Consider the following 20,068-nt stretch of genomic DNA (forward strand, 5'->3'; position numbering starts at 1 on the left):
AACTCCAATGACTCCCAGGGGAACTTTGTGGTTCCCTTACTTTATTCCCTGTGCAACAACTACACTTGGGTTAGACGTAGTCATTACTCAGTACTAACAAGGAGATCTACAGGATCAATCACAGTATTCTTGTGGTGAGCAAAGAAATATATTCAACACATTTCCTCATGCTGGGCATTCATGAAGACTACATTTCCCAGCCTCCCTTGCAGATTGCCCCATACCATGTGACTGAGTTTAAGCAATGAGTCTGTGAGTGGGAATGATGAGTCACTTTGAGTCCAAGGCAGGAAGATGTGGGTATGGCTTTTCTAGAGCCTCTCCTCCTGGCAATCTGGCTAGAAGTGAAGGACTCCAGCTCTTCAGTAGCCCAAATCCTTGCATCACTCTTTGAAACTCAGACAATCTACACTGGACTGTGATTTGAGCAAGAAGTAAATCTTTGTTGCATTAGGCCGTTGATATTTAGAGCTTTTCCATTAGCAACAGTCAGTGTTGTTTATGATAAATAATACAATCTCATAAAAGTTGTTTTGAAGCAAATAACATTCCTCCACATAATCACTGAAATGTCTATTTATTAATAAGTGGTGCAGTATTTATTTAAGATAGAACATAAAAAATCAGGTAAGAATTATTTGCATAATATATATGGAAATCAACCTATTAAAGTTGTTCAAATATTGGACAGAGCCAGAATATAAATTACACATACAGTTTAAAAATTACAGGAAATCATATTATAAAGAGCACTAAAGGCCACTTGTGGAATAGTTGTGTTCCCCTGTAAGCCAGAATGTGAAGAAAGCCTACTCATAGCACAGAGACAAACCCAGGGAGCAAGGCACCAGAATTCTATGCCATAAAAAGGGGTTAAAAAATACAATCCAAAATCAAATATAATGGATTCATGTCACTGGGAACCTCCATTTGTTCTTCAAAGACTGGTGTTTTCCATCACTGCTACATTAGAAAAAGAAGGAAAAAAAATAGCCATATCCTATCTGAAGCAAGGCAGAGATCATTTTTCTCTTTAAAACAAGGAAGGACTGACAAATCTGATGAAGTCCACCTATCTTTCTAAGTTGATTTTTCAGGATGGCACAGAGCCGACTTCACCTCTCCGACAGTGAATCTCTGATCCTTGGCAAAATAGCTGCCCCAAATCTTGCAACTTGGCCACCACCCGGACTCTTAACCCTCAGGGGAACTATGGGGGTGGGAACTGCCCCCTCCTTGGAAAAGTATTCAGAGGGGTATAGAAGGGCCCAATTACCAGATCAGGTTGGCTTCCATGGGAAACCTTGATCTTTTAATACTGAGAAAGAGAGACACAACTGTTCTGAGCTTTTGGCCTCCCATAGAATGTTTTTATAGACTCACCTGTTTTTGCAGAATTTCAGAGCTCAGAAATAAAGGTACAGTCTAGAGACAAAAGACCAGAGTCAGCAGAGACGTGGAGATATTTGAACTTGTTTGGTTAAAAACAATGACAGGAGCTCCTTGGGGGCAGAGAACAAGGGGCACTTGTGGATGATCTGCAGCCACACCAAGCCCCGAGAGCTAATGGATTCCAATGTGAACCAGGTGAATAATTTATGAGGCATTATTTTCTGCCACTGACAGCTGGATTGTGAAGCCACTCAAAGGACCTGCTGAACAGACAAGAGGAACAGCTGACCCAGGCATCACTCTACTCTCCAGGGAACTCATGGGTCTGTGATCATTTTACTGTAAAGCTGAGTGAACGTAGAAGCCTGAAGCATTGTGGAGGAGCTAGGGCCTGATTTGAGAGGAAGAAGGGGGAGAGAATGAGCTTTCCAGGTACACGGGCTTTGGTTAAATATGCAGCTCTACTTCTTACAATGTGTGACCTTTGACAAGGTCTTGTCTTCAGTTTCCTCATCTATAAGATGGAGACAATAACATCTCCTTCATGGGTTGTGATGAGGATTGCATGAACTTTAGAGAGAGCTATCATGTCACAAGCAACTCATAAGGAGCGCTTAGGATAAGTTTCTCTCCCCTTCCCTGACCTCACTTTTGTGGGCAGAGGAAGAGAAGGGAACATTAACATAAAATATGCTCTCATTTTTTATTACTCTTAGGTATCAAATTGCAGTCCATTCGACAAGTCTAAGAGGAATTACAAATACATTCCTGAGCACTGAGCTGGGCTTTTGACTACCTCATTGTAAGCCATTCTCAAGTTATTCTTATATACAGCCCATTTTTGGCGGTGTCAAAGAAATTCATTATTTCCCTTGAAGCTTATTTTAAGCCCATAACAGTGCTATCTGGAGGATGAAGGCTTAGGTAGAATGACAATCTTTAAAATTACTGGGCCAACTATTGTTGTTCTAGAACTTGACCATCCTTCTTTCTGAATATCTCTTAGGAGCTTTCACTTCAGCCTGACTCAGGAGAACTGAAATATCCTACCACAGGGATTCACAAGGACTGCTGGGGAGCCCTGCCAAATTCTGGCAGATTTATCCCGAGAACAATGTAAGTGGAAACTAACAATGAAGATGTTCATTTGAAACAACAGAGGCCTGTTTACTTCCTAAAATAATCTCTTAGTTACATAACCATAAGATGTCCTAAGTTGAGTCCTGTTTGCTTCTTTGTAGCTTTTGGTGAAGGCCCTAGAGTATCTGCTTATGTCCTGACAACATGGGGATTCTCTGGGACAAGGCAAGAGGACCCAAGCTGTGTTCAAATGAGACCCAGAGATCCCAGTGCAAAGGGACACCTTTGGTAAAACTGGCCACTTTGGGTCATATAGATCCCAAAAGAAATCATGCCTGACTTCCTAAAATCAAAACCATAGGGATTTATCAAGAAGAAACCCTGTTTAATTGGCCTATAGATGAGGATGCAACCTAAGGCATGACTGTTGCTGAATGAGCCCAAGTGACGGGCCAAAAAGGTGAACCAGTCCAAACATGGCAGGACCAAGAAGGAACAAGGTAGGAGAGGGCAGAGGGGTGGAGGGTAGAGAGGTGGAGGGGAGGAGTGCCTGCATGGCCATGGGATTGTTCTTCATTCCCTTTCTCAACTGCACCCAGCAGCAGTGGTTTTTGCTAGGCCTTTTGAAGACAGCAGGAATCTGGGAGAAGGAACATCATCGTCTTTCACAGCATGGAAACATCAATCTTATTCCAGAGAAGGGAAGAAGTCCCCAAAGGTATGTCCGGTTTAACAGTTTCTCAAGTGGGCCAGGAAGTTCTTTTTCATGTTCTGGACTCAATCGTGATGCTTTGATTTCACTTGGTATTTTAGTTTTAGTTTTGTCTCTAACATCTGGAGCAAAGATCAGAAGACCTGAGTTCCAGATTTATTCTGTGACTCAATCACTGCTTCAATCACTGAGGGACGTGGTGTGATGTTCTTTGCTCTGAGCTTCTGCTTCTTGATCTAAAAAGACAGGTGGTTGTTCTGGGTGATCAAAATCTCTTCTTGCTCTGTGTATCTTAGAATCCATGAAATTATGTCTCTTTGCATCTATGATAACAAATCAAAATATGAATCACAATTTTCTTACAGGGTTGCTGAGGTTAAAGCCGTGAAAGCCTGGGAACAAATCTCCCCAGGGAAGGTTTAAGCAAGCATTAACTCTTTCTTCTGCAAGTTCCCCCATTCATTGCTAGGGTGTTGTCTGATAGCCACCATGCACAGTTGACTTTCCTTGGGAAATCATGAGTCTTTTATTTTTGCAATTTGGCTTTATCTCCTACACATCATCCAGATGGTGCAACATCTGGTACTATATGTCCAATGGAATTGCCACAACTCAGCCACTGAGATCCAACATTCCTGCCTCTCTTCATTCTAAGATTCCTTCTGTTCCTTATTGTGGTAGACAAGAGCAAGCATTTTTATTTGCAGAGATGTACTTATTTAAAAAGCAATTGTGAAAGCATTTGATTTAATAATTAGGATTGTTTCTCCACGATTCTTTTTCTGAAAAAAAATTTTTTTGGTGTAAATTTAGAGTTCATAAGTAACACCAAAGACTGAGACAATGAAGTCCATGCATACTGTAAAAAAATAACATAAATAACAGTCCCTAGTATGCATCAGTCATTGTACTAGGGGCTTTGTGTGTACATTGATTGTCTCACTTGAAAATCAAAACACGGCAGAAGAGTCAAATGCTTTCGAATGTGCTGAAACAAATTTTCTTCCAGGTCATCGCTGTATGATTCCTGTCTCTTTTACACTGCCATTACTGGCTTCTAAAACCACTAAAGCTATGCAGATAGCCTGGTCCTAACATGTTCTAAACAGGGCATTAGTGAGGGGCTGCCTGCTGGCTTGTTTAGGGGCCAGTTGGCTCAGTTTGGAATGGTATAATATCAGCAACAATAGCGTTGGGTTGATTTGAATATAAACAACTTAGACTTTAAAAGTTCATCCTGAAAAACAAGGCTTCAAGGACAAGTGAGGACATGAAGCAAATTCCTAAGGATGCCTGGGGTTCAGGAAGCAAAGAAGAATCTTTGGTTATTCATGAAAACCAAATACCAGCTATGTGGCATCTTCTGGGAAAGCACATGGGTGGGAGAATCCTGGGGTGTGTTTGGCAGCACTGTCCAAAGTACAGTTGACTTCTTAGGCTGCTGAACAAATTTCTTCTCTTGCCCCAGGAGAATTTGATCTGCAGGTTCCCATAAGTAGAGTAACATCTTTCTCTTGAAATAGGTGCTGTGTCATAGTCTGTATCATAAGCTTCTCTTGGTCAACATGATGAAATGAAAGTAACTCAGCTCCTTGACTGGTATCAATCTTAGCAGGGATTAGGAGACAAGAAGAAAGCTGGTTTCTCCAACAATCTTCCTCAGATTCCCTAGAATCCCCCCTTTTTGCACAGCTTCTCTGAAGCTATGAAGTTCAAAGCATTGAATCCAAACTCGAAGTCCCCATTCAACCCACTCAGCCTTGACTGGGCTGATTGGATCATTGTCATTTTGATGTAGAATCTTTGCTCTCATTTTCATGTTCAATTTTCTATAGTTTCCAAGCTAGGAAGCATTTCTGTCTGTATAGAGTTGTTTGCAGGGATGAAATCAGGTATTTTATCTTCCTGGTAGACATAGTTCGAAGGGACCTCTGATGTTTGAGACCTCTAGATTCCTAGCATTTTGATGGCAGAAACTGGTTTTCTTATCTCTGAACTTCCAATGCACTGCACAGTTCTGGGCATATATTGGTGCTTAATAAATCCTGTTAAGTGAATAAACAAATGACTTTTTCTTTATTACACCCCCATTTCAGTAGCATGGAATTATGAGAATGATTTTGCCAAATTATGAGTAGGTCCTATTAGATTAGGTTTTTCTACAGGAAATTATTCTTTTAAACTACAGTGTCTAGGAAGTACCTTGCACAAAATAGACACAGGATGCATAATTGTTGATTAATTAGTTCATTTTAACCTATACGCCTTGGGGTTATCTAGTTATGTTTTCATGAAAACTAGGGCTTTGTAATATCAATGTCATGTCTAATAAGCCTAAATTTCCAGTTCTAAAAACAAAGTTATTCAATAGCACTTTCTCAATTTGATGTGTTTTTCTTTTCCTGAAATAATTTTTTTCTTAAGCTTTTGATATTTGCTTTTGTGCTGACATTTGATAGTCAAAACTCAAACGATCTCAAGTACTTCTTTCTCAGCTCAATAGGATCATGTTTCGCTTAACATTTGTGAAGTTGATTTATCTAATTCATTTTGATCTTGCTAAAATATGACCTTTAAAATTTTTCGTGTCACATTGTGACCCAGAAAGACCAAATACATACATGAGATCATAGTTTTACCTGATAATATCACTCCTAGTTTGATGATGGAATTAATTTGTCAACATTTCATGGAGTTCTGCTGAAACGATTGCAATTTCTTGGGCAAGTTTCAGAACGACTAGTATATCTGTGGTCATGTCATCTTGGGTCATGTTGTTAACCAGTTCCATTGGATTATCATGCTGTTCCCTTGTCTGACAAAAGGATCTTTGTGAAAGCACACACTGTTTCTTCCCATAACTCACATTCAATTCCAGACCCTGAATTTCTGCTTGCTCACTGTGAGCCATATTGTTGAGATTGTCTGTGCATAGGCAACTTGAGCAGGTTTGGTTTGCCTTCCTGGAATATATTTTTTGGGGAACAAAAGGGGAATATCAAAGCAGAGTTATTCCAGAAGATCATTTTTCTCTTTTCCTTTTTGTTTTCTTAAATGGGAAAAAAACAGCTCTTAAGGTTCTTATTATTTATTCATTCATAAAACATGTATTTTGTCTATGTCTATACTGATAAAGACAACTTACTAGATGTTAGACGATCAATACTTCCCTACTACTGATCAATACAAACCCAATCTCTGCTGTCCTGGTCTTATGATCCAGCAGGGAAGCTAGACTGCCTGCCTATGGTTTAGGAAATAATACAAGCTCCAATCCTTTCTAGGTTATTAAAAGAATCTAAGGTAGTTCCTCCAATTTTGGATCAATGGTAAATACTTTAAGGTAGAACTCCATTGAGTTGCTGGAAAATGCATGTATTGGTAAAATACTTAAGATAGTAAGTTCTTCAAGAATATTAATAAGTTAAAAAATTAATTGGTGCATATGTGGAGAGTATGACTCACTCTCCTTTATTGTTGGTTTCCAGTAACTCATGTACATAAAGAAGAGCATAGTAACATGTTGGATGTTAGGCAGGTGATCATCTCAAGTGAAAGATTCCAGGAATATCAGGATTCAATAATCAAGCCCTCAGGAAGGGGCATAGGGTTTCTTAGGTTGTAATCCCCACTGGCACTTTCAGCCATATTGAAGGAGTGGGGAAAAGGCCCAAATAACCCATGCCCTTTGTCCTTCAGATTGCCAGCATGTCAAATGGAAGCCCATGGGGCTTCATGTCTGATGCATTGAGCATTCTGGTATATTTCCCATCTCAGACTTCAAGGTCTACACCCATCCATTTGTGGGGCTCTCCATAAAAAACACCCTTCTGCTGCTCACAATGTCTGCCCTTGGCCTGGGACTTGGGGCTTTGGTTCTAAGTTCCTAAAGTCAGGGGTCAAGCTCTAATCATTACTGTATTCTGAGTTTTTTGTACAGTAACTGTTGACATGTGAGTTGAAAGTAACCTATCTCTGAGGAAGTGATTCCTCTCTCCAACATAGTGCCAGACTCTTGTATTAGGAAATGATGAAACCATCAACCAAACGTCTGCCATAGCTACTGTGGCTCTTGACAAGACTGTGAGGGAGAATAGCAGTGTCAGCTGCATACAGACATTTGTTTAGGTCATCTGGATTATCTTGATTGTCACCATGGCAACTATCCACAACCAGTGCCTAGGTGTGTGAGAAGAGTGAGACAATAATACTGTGGTGTGGTCATTTAGCTAATTCAGTCTAAGCCTAACAGAAACCTTTTCCATCAAAGAAGTTTTTCAGAGAATAACATCATCTCATAAGAGGCCAGAGGATGGCTTGTGCTTAATATCACACCTGTACAGTAGGGCAGTGCTTCCCAGGCTGTCTGCTTACATTTTAGCTTGTCTTACGGTTACATATGGTTTTAGTATTTTCATTTAAAAAATCTGGGTTGGTTCCATAAATTTGGAAAAGTAAAATTGGACGGTTCTGGAAAGTTTGCCTGTTTACACATCTGTAAATGTAGCTTGCTTGCATTATTTTTTTCTAGATCTGAAATGCATTGCATCAAGCAAGCATGTTTTGCAATAAAAGTGGAAATCCCCCTCCTGCTGGATAAACTGGGTACTTTCCACGCGACACAAAGTCATATATCTTGACACAATCTCTAGGATGCATTATATAAATGGAAGAGTGGTGTGGTGAGGGGAAACAAGGGCAGGGAGAGTGGGCAGACCTGACTTTTGAGTCCTGGTTCTCTATGGGACAACTGAGTGACTCTGGGTGTATCACTTTACCTGAGCCTAAGATTCTTCATTTATAAAAGGAAGTCCTTGGACTAGATAATTTCTGTGTGCCTTCTTGACTTTAATTTCTATTTTAGATGGATATTTTGTACTTCAGTATCATGGGAAGAAATGGGAGTTGGAACTTCATTTTAAAGGCACTGAACTTAGCTCCTGCCCAGAGGGGCACTTCATTTCTGATAAATTCCATTGTCCTTGGCTACATAAACTGGAAACTATTTTAACTTTGTGTGTGTGTGTGTGTGTGTGTGTGTTTTCTCCCTGCCAATTCATAACTCATCAGAAATGCTACACTTGGCATTATCACCACTTTTTACAGATAAGGAAACTGAGGCATGATACTAAGTAACATCAGGCCAAGTGAGGTCTTTTGGAGAGCTTTTAAAAGGTTTTGCCTTAAATATTTGTTTAAATTCTTTGTTTTAGAGACACAATGACTATCTCATTCCTTTCCTAATGTTAGCTCAGTAGGCAGCCCCACTGATACACAATGTGGTTTTGTTGAGAAAATTATTTCCTTGCTTTCAAAAACAGTTAATTGCTGGAGCGTTTTACACAAGAGGGCAGTGATCCTAGAAATAACTTAAACTACTTTCTCTTCTTACCAAACCAAAACCCAAACCAGCCAACCAAACAGACAAATAGCATGGCTCATCAGTAATTTCTCCCTGTACTGGTCCAATCGTGATTAAAAGTAAGAACAGCAGATAAATGTGTATCCTAGAAGAGATTAGCGGAACCATTTATATAGTGTAAAGTCATGCAAACCATGCTGAAAAGGAAGCACTTTGTTGTGGTGACATGGGGAGGAAGAGGCTGTGGGAAGCCCCTGCCTGGGTGGGGCCACCACGCACATGCATGCATTTGATGCAGCCATTGGTGTCCCCGCTGGTAAGCGTCGGGTGTGAGAGTAAGTGAACTATACAAAGTCTGTCTACATTACAAGGAGGGGTCAGCCAGTGACCTCTTTTAAATGGGCTTATTGGAAGGGGTCCATACTGAATCAGAAATCCCATCCCCTGTGGACGACAGAGGCATGGAGCCGCTGGGCGTGAAGGGGTCCGTGTCTGTGTCCGTCTCACCCTCGGCGAGGTACCGCTTCTCCCTCATCCAGCTCGACCCCCCATTGGGGCCGAACACATAATCATCTCTGTCCTGGGAGATGCTGAAGCCACTTGGAGACCTCTCCAGCTCCTCGTGGTTGACCGACATCAGGGACAGAGGTGTGTCACTGTCTCGCGTGATGCTACGTCTCTGCCGGGGGGAGATTCGGTCCGAGTAGGGGCCCTGCAGGTCAGCCTGGGAGTGGCAGCTCACTCGGGAGTCGAGAAGAGTCAAGATAGGCAGGACCGTGGGCCTCTCCATATACGTTGTTGCCGAGGAAGGAGGAGTTGCCTGAACCTTTCCAGAACTGGGTCCCCCTTGGGGCAGGTTCACAGGGTCATGTGCAAAAAACCCATAGGGGCTGACTTTGTCAATGGGCACCTGGTGGAAGCTGTAGGGTGGTTCCGGGGGGCCTGTCTCAGAATAGTTGCAGATGATGGTTTTCAAATCGGAATACCTGTTGTCCTCTTTCTTCTCTGCTTCAGCTGGCGAGGAGGTGCCCTTGGTTGGGTAATACTCTGTGACCTGCACCTGCAACCGTTCCATGTGTTGCATGTGCATATCCACGAGGAAGTCCAGCTTCTTCCCCATGTCCTGAACCTGGAAAATCAAAGGAGCTGTGAATTACCACTTTCTCTGAGGGTGGGGATCGTTGCTATTGGTTGGGAGGAAATATTCTTTTTTTTTTTTTTTTTTTTGAGACGGAGTCTCAGTCTGTCACCCAGGCTGGAGTGCAGTGGCGCGATCTGGGCTCACTGCAACTTCCGCCTCCCGGGTTCAAGCAATTCTATGCCTCAGCCTCCCAAGTAGCTGGGATTACAGGCACCCGCCAGCATGCCAGGCTAATGTTTGTATTATTAGTAGAGATGGGGTTTCACCATCTTGGCCAGGCTGGTCTTGAACTGACCTCGTGATCCACCCGCCTTGGCCTCCCAAAATGCTGGGATTACAGGCATGAACCACCGCGCCTGACCAGAAGGAAATATTCTAATACTGTATTTACTTTTCAGAAGGGAAGATAATTCTTGCAACTCTTAATAATAAAAACAGCTAATAATTTATTTTGTGCCTCCTACTTGCAAGCCTTGCACAACAGGTATTAATGTTAATCTAGAGAAAACCTAGGCAAGGTCTTCTAGGAAGCAAAGGCGGAAAGCAGAGATGCTTTGGAGTGTTACAGGCCTGCTGTGTCCCCTAGAGGAGGAAGTGGCCTTGCTAATGTTGCCTGGGTCAAGGAGCAAGAGTTCTCAATTTAGGAACATTTCCTTAGACAGAAGCATGTGGACTGTTAGTCTATGTTTCTTCTACATGGTGATTTAAGCCCTAAAAATACAAGGGCAGTGGTTAGCAAGAACTGAGCTTCTCAGAACTGAAGACCCTACCCAGCAGCTTGCTCTTGCCTGCCTAAATTGGTACCTTACTTGAACTTTTGTGAATGAATATACATGAGTGTGTGTGCACATGTGTGTGATGTTCTTGCTTTGACAATTCACGACTCACCAGGAAACACTGTCGTCGGGTGTATCACCCTATTTTACAGGTGAGGATATGAGCACCATGATCAGCAGATGCCAGGATGGCATCTGAGCCTCAATAATAACTGACAAGGGTCAGTTAGAAAAGTCACAATCTGATTCTGTCTTATGTACTTTATTAACTTATGTGAATTTTATGACAATCCCCCAAGATGGATACTATTATTATCTCTATCTCACAGGCAAGAGAACAGACACTGAGAAATAGAGTGGAAATTATAAATTAAAATTTAAAATGAAAACAAAATTCTTGATACAACAAAAAGGAATAATTCAGATTTGCTTCTACCTCTCCTGCACGGGTCCCATTTAGGGTTTTGAATAAAACAAAAGGATTACTATGATCCTTGAAAAACTGGCAGTACCATTTATCTAATGTAGAGTTAGGCAGATGATGCTAGATTATGAGCTGCTTGCTGTGAAAGCAAGAGTGAGCTGCATGGTGCTGTGAGTGAGCGGGTTTCTCTTTCCACCTTGGATGGATCTCACCTGTGCCTGCCCTCCTCCCGGCCTCTTCACACAGGCAACCCACTGCCTGGACATTGAGAAAAGGAGGACACACAACATGCAGTGGCAGGTCACTAACATTTCCTAAGGGGTCACCATGAAATGCTTGATAATTGTAGCTATTATCAAGTGTTCACTGTGCCCGCTAATATTATGGGTAATTTTCATGTATCAACTCAGTCCTCACAGCAACCTAATAGGGTATTATAATCCCCATACTACAGATGAGGAAAACTGAGGCTCAGAACAATTATTTAACTTGCACGTGATCACTCAGTAAATGCTGAATCAGTGATTTGATTTCCATATCTTTTTTGAATGGTAGGTAGTAGTACTCAAGTATCTTATCTCCCTTTGAAAAACAATGGTGGGGACCAGGCGCAGTGGCTCATGTCTGTAATCCCAGCACTTTGGTAGGCCGAGTTGGGCAGATCACCTGAGGTCAGGAGTTCGAGACCAGCCTGGCCAACATGGTGAAACCCCATCTCTACTAAAAATACAAAAATTAGCTGGGCATGGTGGCAGGCGCCTGTAAGCTCAGCTCCTCAGGAGGCTGAGGCAGGAGAATCACCTGAACCTGGGAGGCAGAGGTTGCAGTGAGTCAAGATCACGCCATTGCACTCCAGCCTGGGCAACAGAGTGAAACTTCGTCTAAAAAAAAAAAAAGAAAGAAAGAAAGAAAAAAAAGAAATGGCATTTGAAAATAAATGTTACAGATCTGGTTTTTGGTGAGAGGAAGAAAAGACTTACCTGTCTTTCAACTTTTACAAACTTCCCCATCATGCTTTGGTCTTCGATTTCTGATGTGGATGGTCTGGCTACATATGGTTCATTCCTAAGAAGAAGCGAACACTTCTATAAGATCGTTATATCTATTTTTGCTATGCAAGGTAATTTCGGCTAGGCAGGCCATGGCCAACAGAGCCATCGTTCTCACCCTCACACTTGTGTGGCATAAAAGAGCACCAATCAACTCTGGAGGCATATGTGAGTCAGGAAAGGTCAGAGTTTTTCTGCATTCAACACTGGTATCTCATGTTTACCTCCACTGTAGGAAAATTTGAAGCCAAATATCAAGCTGCTATTAAGGAGGCTTTGCTTTGTGTTAAATATTATAAAGCACCTAACAGTACCTAGAGTATCTAGTTCCTTTAAATTAAATTTCTTAGCCTTTCATTCTTAGATTTGAGATCTGAGACTTTTACTCTGAGTGTGTGTGTGCAGGTGGAGAAGGGGTCATCTAATGTCTGAAATTACTTACAGTGGGTATAAATATTTCATCTGGCCAATTTTAATAAGAATGAAGAATCCCAAATCTTGAACATGATGCAAAAGATGACACTGGTGAGGAATGGAATTGAAATGTGTGCTGAATTTGATTTTTGGTTATCCACAGTTAATATCTGCTTAATTCTGGTTAGTTTCAACATTTTTATGTTTTTTTGCAGATAGAACTTTCAGGGAGTCTAGCTATTTGCTAGAAACCATTCATGCTAGGCACTTTCTCAATAGTTGATTTCTCTCTCTCATAGGCTACTGAATCCTGCTTAGTAGGATAGTCTTTGGCTGCGAAGCCCTAAATTTTAAAAAGATGTCAAAAACTGGTGGTCCATGTGCTAAATCCAGCTGGCTAGTGTTTTCTTTGGCCTGCATGGGGTTTTAAAACATGTAAGCCATCTCAAAAATTGAGAATTTCATGTAAAAGCTGGATATTCTGTTTTCTGGAAACAGGGGATCTGCATCCCTAAAAGAAGGTAGGGCCCTCATTTCTAAAAGAAGGTAGAGCCTTCATTCCTACCTCCTTTAGATGGAGCATGTGTTCTCCAGGTGCCCACGGTCCCATCACTCCCTATTTTATCCCCAGGGCTCAGGTTAAATATTAAAATATTAAATTGCTTTCTATCATCACGTTAATGCTCTTGATTCTTTTTTTTTTTTTTTTGAGATGGAGTCTCACTCTATTGCCAGGCTGGAATGCAGTGGCATGATCTCGGCTCACTGCAACCTCTGACTCCCTGGTTCAAGCGATTCTCCTGCCTCAGCCTCCCAAGTAACTGGGATTACAGGCACGCGCCACCACGCCCAGCTAATTTTTGTATTTTTAGTAGAGATGGGGTTTCACTATGTTGGCCAGGCTGGTCTCGAGCTCCTGACCTCATGATCCACCCGCCGCGGCCTCCTGAAGTGCTGGGATTACAGGCGTAAGCCACCATGCCCGGCCTCTTGATTCTTTTATAAGTGGAAGGTTCATAATATTTCTTAAGCCTAACTCCCTCACTCATTGTGTTACCTGCCTTGAAGACATTTGGAAAATAAAGACATGTAAATTTAGGCAGTGGATTTTCTAAAGAACATCTTATTCAAAATTTTGAAGCTTTGGAAGGAGAAGAGCTGCTCTGTTAAGGGACAAAGCTCTCTGTGTTACAATGTTGTCAGGGGGCTGATATCTGAGTGTCTTCTCTGGCTTTGTCCTGGGAGGGGTATCAATCAACTCAAAGGTAATTATGCAGGATGGAGAATGCTCTGGGTTCTGCTGATACGAAGTTTTCTTCCTGTTTCAATAAAGCTCATAAGTCTCCTCTTGTTTTGTAACAGGGAAACAGGTGGAGCTATTATCATTTTCAAAAGTTACAGGAAGAAATGTCATCCACATGGTCTGGGAAGAGGAGTGAGAAGATTTTTGTACAGAAACCTTTCAAATGGCCACCAACTGAAACAAGCTTCAAACTCTTTCTTCATTTTACTTAGGAGAGTGACAACTTCACCCACATAAAGGACCCCAGCAGAGGTTTGGGGGTGGGGATGCTTTACAAACTTTGCACCCCTGGCCCATCAGTCCATGTCCACTGGCCCCACCTGGGAGATTGCTGGGATGGGAAGGTGAATGCTGACCCTTTCTGAGACTTCTTGTGTTTTGGCGTGGAGGGAGGTCCAGGGGTGAAAATCATATCTATTCTGAAAGAAACAAACAGAGCAGGGATTAAATTACACAGAGCTTTGTTTTGACAGGAAAACAAATCATTCTATTCTCTCTAGAATGAGATAAGGGTTTGGAATATGAATGAAGAGGAGAGGAGAGGAGACGAGAAGTGAGGAGAGGAGAGGGGAGGAGAGGAGAGGGGAGGAGAGGAGAGGAAAGAGTGAGTGCATACTAGCTACAGAGAGAAAGAAAGAGCCAGAGAGAAAGAAAGAGCCAGAGAGAACCTATAACCTCGGTATATTCTTCTGCTTGTTTTTGATCTGGTAATACTGAAAGCATCTTTCTATCCCAGGAGAGAGGGAGGCAGACAAACCACTGAGAGAGGTGACGGCTGCATCTTGTCATTTTTTTTTTTCATAGGAAATGTCATAGGTGGACCGCAAACCTGTCTTGTCTTCCAATTCTTCTATCCCTTCCAAAAACATCTAGTTAGGGAGCTTTACAGACAAATCCTAGGCTACATATTCAGCTGCACACATCACTGCAGCTCTGTGGGCATCTCTGGCCAGTAGAAAGATAGATCCAACACCAGCTTCCATTCCTATTTCTATTTCTGCATGAGGCACCAGCTCCTTTTTAAATAATTTTTATTTTAGGTTTGGGGGTACAGGTGAAGGTTTGTTACATAGGTAAACATGTGTCATGGGGGTTATCTTTTCTGCTACTCTCCCTCCTACCACCCTACCCCCTCAAGAAGACCCCAGAACCTGTTGTTTCCTTCTTTGTGTTCATATGTTAGCTACCACCTGTAAGTGAGAACACGCTGTATATGGTTTTCTGTTCCTGCATTAGTTTGCTAAGGATAATAGCCTCCAGCTCCAACCATGTTCCTGCAAAAGATATGATCTTGTTCTTTTTTATGGCTGCCTACTACTCTGTGAGTCATTGGTTCCTGCTCTATGCCTGGACCAATAGGAAAGAAATGTTGCCTATCACACTGTAGGTTGGGACAGGGGTGGGAGGGAAGGCAGGCTTGAAGGCTTATCACAGGTCGAGGACCATTAAGACTATGCACCCTGAAACAGTCATGGCTCCTTCCGTCTCCTCCTTGGAAACCCAGCTGCTCCTCCACTGACGGCACTTTCTTTCTCTCTTGCCCCGCAAGGTCAGCATGGCTGGGGATATGCAATCAGAGGTCCAGATGTTCACCCTCCAGCCACAAATGCTAGAAACACATTTGCTTAATAAGTAGCAAAAACTATGCCACTGTCATAGTCCACTCTATGCTTATTAAAATTGGCTGGTATTTTTTGGAGTCTGTCATGCCTTAGACATCATGCTTCATCCTCGTCTCTCAGAGAGCCATACTTGCATAAATAACAGCATGTTAAGCTCAAAATTTGTTCACACATCTATTCATTCGGCAGGCAGTAAGCACTGACTCTGTGCCTGCCACTATACTAGGAAGTCAAAGTTGATATTCCAGTTAGGGATAAAGAAAGGCCTGCTGGGTGCAGTGGCTGACGCCTGTAATACCAGCAGTTTGGGAGGCTGAATCACCTGAGGTCAGAAGTTCGAGATCAGCCTGGCCAGCACGGCCCATCTCTACTAAAAATAAAACATTAGCCGGGTATGGTGGCACACGCCTCTAGTCCCAGCTACTTGGGAAGTTGAGGCAGGAGAATCACTTGAACCCGGGAGGCAGAGGTTGCAGTGAGCCGAGATCGCGCCACTACACTCCAGCCTGGGTGACAGAGTGAGACTCCATCTCAGAAAAAAAAAAAAAAAAAAAAAAGTAAAGAAAAGAAAAGAAAAAGAAAGGCCATGGAGAATTACACCTCCAACCTGACAGACAGCATCATTAACTTCCAACCCAGTCAGTGTGATGTTCCTGTTCTCTAGCAGGACACTCCAGTGGGACAACATCACTCGGAAAGGGAAGCTGAGGCCCAGAGAGGACGCGTGTCCATTGGAAATCTCACACATGTCAGAGAGTGAACTGCAATAGGATTTTGGTTTCCTGACTGTTATTCCATGGCTATTGACATCATAACTGCCCGTTTTTACAAAATGCTTTTTAAAAGGGCATTTTTACAGCTTATTAAAGATTTGATACATTTTAAAAGTAGAAAAAAAAAGTCACATATGGAGTCATCATCTCAGTACAGCCACTGCAGTCTCTCAGGGGAAGTCTTACTCCTTTTCTCCAGGCCCTGATATGGGAAAGTGTGTGCATGTCCTGTGTATTTCTGAATAAGCATATGTGTGCAAGTGTTTAGAATCATATCATACCTATATATTAGTTAACATCATCACAAGGTCTAGGCAGAGTATATTTATTCTGTGACATACATGTCATATAAACATACATATGCACTATAGATATATACATATGCATATATATGTGTACACACATGTCCGCATGTATTATTGGTAATTGTATCATGCATATATATCCACAAATCATATAATTTAAAAAATCTCATTATATACTTTTTCTAAATATTATCTTATGGCTGCAGAACTTCTTTTTTTTTTTTTTTTTTTTGAGATGCAGTCTCACTCTGTCGCCCAGGCTGAAGTGCAGTGGTGCAATCTTGGCTCACTGCAACCTCCGCCCCCCAGGTTCAAGCGATTCTTCTGTCTCAGCCTCCCAAGTAGCTGAGATTACAGGTGTGCACCACCATGCCTGGATTTTTTTTTTTTTTTTGTATTTTTAGTAGAGAGGGGGTTTCACCATGTTGGTCAGGCTGGTCTGGAACTCCTGACCTCAACTGATCCACCTGCCTTGGCCTCCCAAAGTGCTAGGGTTATAGGCATGAGCCACCATGCCCAACCAATGACTGCATAACATTTTAATGAGAGCAGGTACCATTCTTTCCTTACCCATTGTTTTATAATTAAGGAAATATGGTGTATTAGAGAGAATAGAGACTTTCTAATCAGTTGGAGCTGGTTTGATTCCCAGCTCTGCTCCCTGCTAGCTGGGTGGGTCCTCTGTCCTTTCAGCTTCAGTTTCCTCATTGGAAAAATGGCACTCTAATGCAATACCTTGTGATTTCATAAGGGAGTATAAACACATAGGTGGAGTACTCAGGAGTTCAATAAAAATGATGGCAATTATTAGTTAGGCATTGATGCTATTTCCATATCTTTCACTATTATAAGTAATACCTGATGAACATTTTTAAATATGGTAAAGAATTGTATTGAGAATTAGGCAGCTGAATTCGGTTTAATTCGGATGATCCTGTTTTGTTGGCAACATCGAAAGCATCACAGTCAGAAGCCATTTAAATGTGTGCTTTCTCCTCTCTGACAGGCCTGATCAGGGTGCTGACCTTGGCCATGGCAATGTCATACAGCTATTTCACAGTCTGTCCGATCTGGTGCTTTGTTGGCCTAGACATCCACAAGGCTTCGTGGATATTTGTCTTCTTAAAATCTCTCCCTGCATTTTGAATTATTTCTGAATACCTCTCACCTCAAACTCTAAGGTTCATATGGCTTTGAGGGGAGCGCAGTCCCTCCAGATGTGACTGTCTCACCTCGTCTGAAGGTACTTTATCCTGGAAAGCATGTCGAGATGCCCGGCAGAATACTGCTCAATCACATCCTTCACATCGTAAGGCCTCAAAGTCTCCTTGAATTTTTTTTTATAGAGACGGAATTGTAGAATTCTGCAAGGCAAAGTAGAGGCATTTGTGCATCCCATGTGGAGAGTGAAGGGAGCTATAACATAAGGCTAGCAAACTCCAGGGCAGGGGGAGAAAAGAACCAAAGATAAAAGAGCTTGCTGGAAGAACTTCCAACGTTTGGTTCTGGTTCTACCCCTTGGAACACACAGAGTTAGTACATCTCCATCAGGATTACTCCCTTCAATCATTTGAATAATAAGTAAATCATAGTGTTAATAAAAGCTAACATTTATTGAGCATTCACTGTGTGCCAGACCATGAGCTTAATTAATGCTTTATGAACAATCCTGATAACAGATCCATTTATAGATGATGTGATTGTGATTTGGACCTTCAGCATCATCCCAGGGCCATATAGCTAATAAGGGCTGAGCTGGTCCTCAAACCCAGACACGGTGCTGACAAGGCTGGTGCTCTTAATCACTGTCACACTGCTTGCTATTTGAGGACAGCTGATATATCTCATCCTCAAGAGCCTCTTTAATTATTTTGCTTGTGAGCTCCTAGAAAAGAAAAGCTGGTTTCTGTTTCTTGAGTTTTCTCAGGTTCCTTATAAAGTGGGGCACCCAGAACTGGTAGATGAAATCAAAGCCTCACCTCCATCCTTTATTGGTTCCTCCCTGGAAAGCAATCACGTCACCCCTGATGGGTATTGTTCCTTGGGAGCCTCATCATAAAGTTAACTTCTGTTGAGCACAGAGTTTGTTCAAATCCCTAATCACAGGTCAGTGTCAGGAGGTCACAGCCCTTCCCAGGCCCTTCCATCTGGTGCTTGCACAAGTCATTTTAATGGTGCATTCAAAGTTCATTTTGTTTGTCATAGCTCGTGGCTTCAGCCTCTAAACATTATTTTTGGTATATTGATTATGGTACTATCTAATTTGCTTGCCATCCTTCCCATCTTTGTGCCATTTTATAAGCCTTCTCTTTACATAGTTCCATACAGGTGAGAATCTATAAGGCTCACAGGCCAACTCTGGCCCACTGCCTGATTTTGATAGTAAGGTTTGACTGGAACTCAGTCACACTCATTCCTTTAGGCACTGTCTATGGCCGCTTTTGTGCTACAACGATAGAGCTGAACACTTGCAGCAGAGACCTACGGACCACGAAGCCTAAAACATTTACTATCCGACCCTTTCAAGAAAAGTTTGATGACCTCTGAATTAAGACATCAATGAAAATGCTAAAAGAAGAGAAGACGGCAGAGACCAGACTATGCAGCGTCCCAGCAGAGATCACCCTCCAGGTCAACACAGGTTTATTAACTGGTTTTCTCTGAATAAGGGCTTTCAGCCAGTGAGGAATCCAGATAGCTGTGTTTTCATACAACCACATTTCTGTCATATCCTACATAAAGGTGTCAGGAAAATCCACGTCCAAGGCTTTGCTGAGGTCTACACACTGTAACACTACTGTGCTTCCCTATCTATTGGACTGGGAATCTTGCTGAAAATACCATGATCAGTTGGAGAATTCATCTTAGTTTCTAGAATTCACTGCTACCTTTATGAAGTGCTTACATGCTGATAAAGTTTAGGTAGTAGCATACTTTTTTTCATTTTCTTGCAGAATTCTAAAGCAAAACAGAAATAGGTAGAATGGATTATGGTCTCTGCTGATACAGACAAAAAAATACTATAATTTATTATCTTGTTAAAAATGCAAACTAATTAAAACGGACTATATGGATGAAGTTAGGCAGAAGAAAAACCATTTTGAGCAAGAAGTCTCTACAGGAAGAAAACCCTCCACTCTGACACCCTTTAAAATACATGGTAGTTACAGACAGAGTAGAACGTAGCAGGTGGAAATACTGTCAGGAGGGCTGTGGGGCGTGTTTATAACAAGACAGGTACCTACGAGTCACCCATCATGACTTGCTAATGTCTGGATCATTTTTTCTGGGGCAGCATACAGTATTTACGTACTTCAGGGACCTAACTCAGGGTTAGTGGAGGGGCTTCTCTTCCCCCTTCCCAAAGCGCAAGAGAATTTTATAAGCCCCTTCCTGTGGGAGTTGAGCTGGAGCTGGGGAGGCACACAGGCACAGGTGGGACCGTGGGAGCATTACCTGACGGCTCGGATGGCGGCCTTCAGGGTGGGGATCATGTCTTCGATGGGGAAGTCATTCCCATAGCCCCTGTCTTCCGCCATGGGGTCACCTGTCCCGGCATCTGGGAGGGAGACACACATATGAACGGCAGGCCACAGACCTGGAAAAGGCTCGGGGACCCCACTGTTCGGTCAAAGCCTTCCACGCCTCTGGATGTGTCAATCCCCAGAGTCTTTATTTCCACGTTGCAAGACTCCACAGTATTCTCAAGCTGTGA

General features: G+C 42.3%; 1 protein-coding gene across 2 annotated transcripts in view; it reads right to left on the bottom strand.

The window, feature by feature from the left end:
* Positions 1-558: 558 nt before the first annotated feature.
* Positions 559-20,068, bottom strand: part of KCNQ3 (potassium voltage-gated channel subfamily Q member 3) — a 360,565-nt gene continuing 341,055 nt past the window's right edge. The window contains exons 11-15 of one of the 2 annotated variants that reach the window (XM_031013871.3): positions 19,810-19,912; positions 17,586-17,717; positions 13,974-14,072; positions 11,868-11,952; positions 559-9,675 (exon numbers count right to left, since the gene is read on the bottom strand). In XM_031013871.3, coding sequence (XP_030869731.3) covers positions 8,941-9,675; positions 11,868-11,952; positions 13,974-14,072; positions 17,586-17,717; positions 19,810-19,912 — 1,154 coding nt within the window. In that variant the 3' untranslated portion in view covers positions 559-8,940. The remainder of the gene's footprint in view (positions 9,676-11,867; positions 11,953-13,973; positions 14,073-17,585; positions 17,718-19,809; positions 19,913-20,068) is intronic. The other variant, XM_055349232.2, reaches the window with a different exon arrangement.

This window comes from Gorilla gorilla, chromosome 7 (genome assembly GCF_029281585.2).
Source record: "Gorilla gorilla gorilla isolate KB3781 chromosome 7, NHGRI_mGorGor1-v2.1_pri, whole genome shotgun sequence".
Lineage (NCBI taxonomy): Eukaryota > Metazoa > Chordata > Mammalia > Primates > Hominidae > Gorilla > Gorilla gorilla.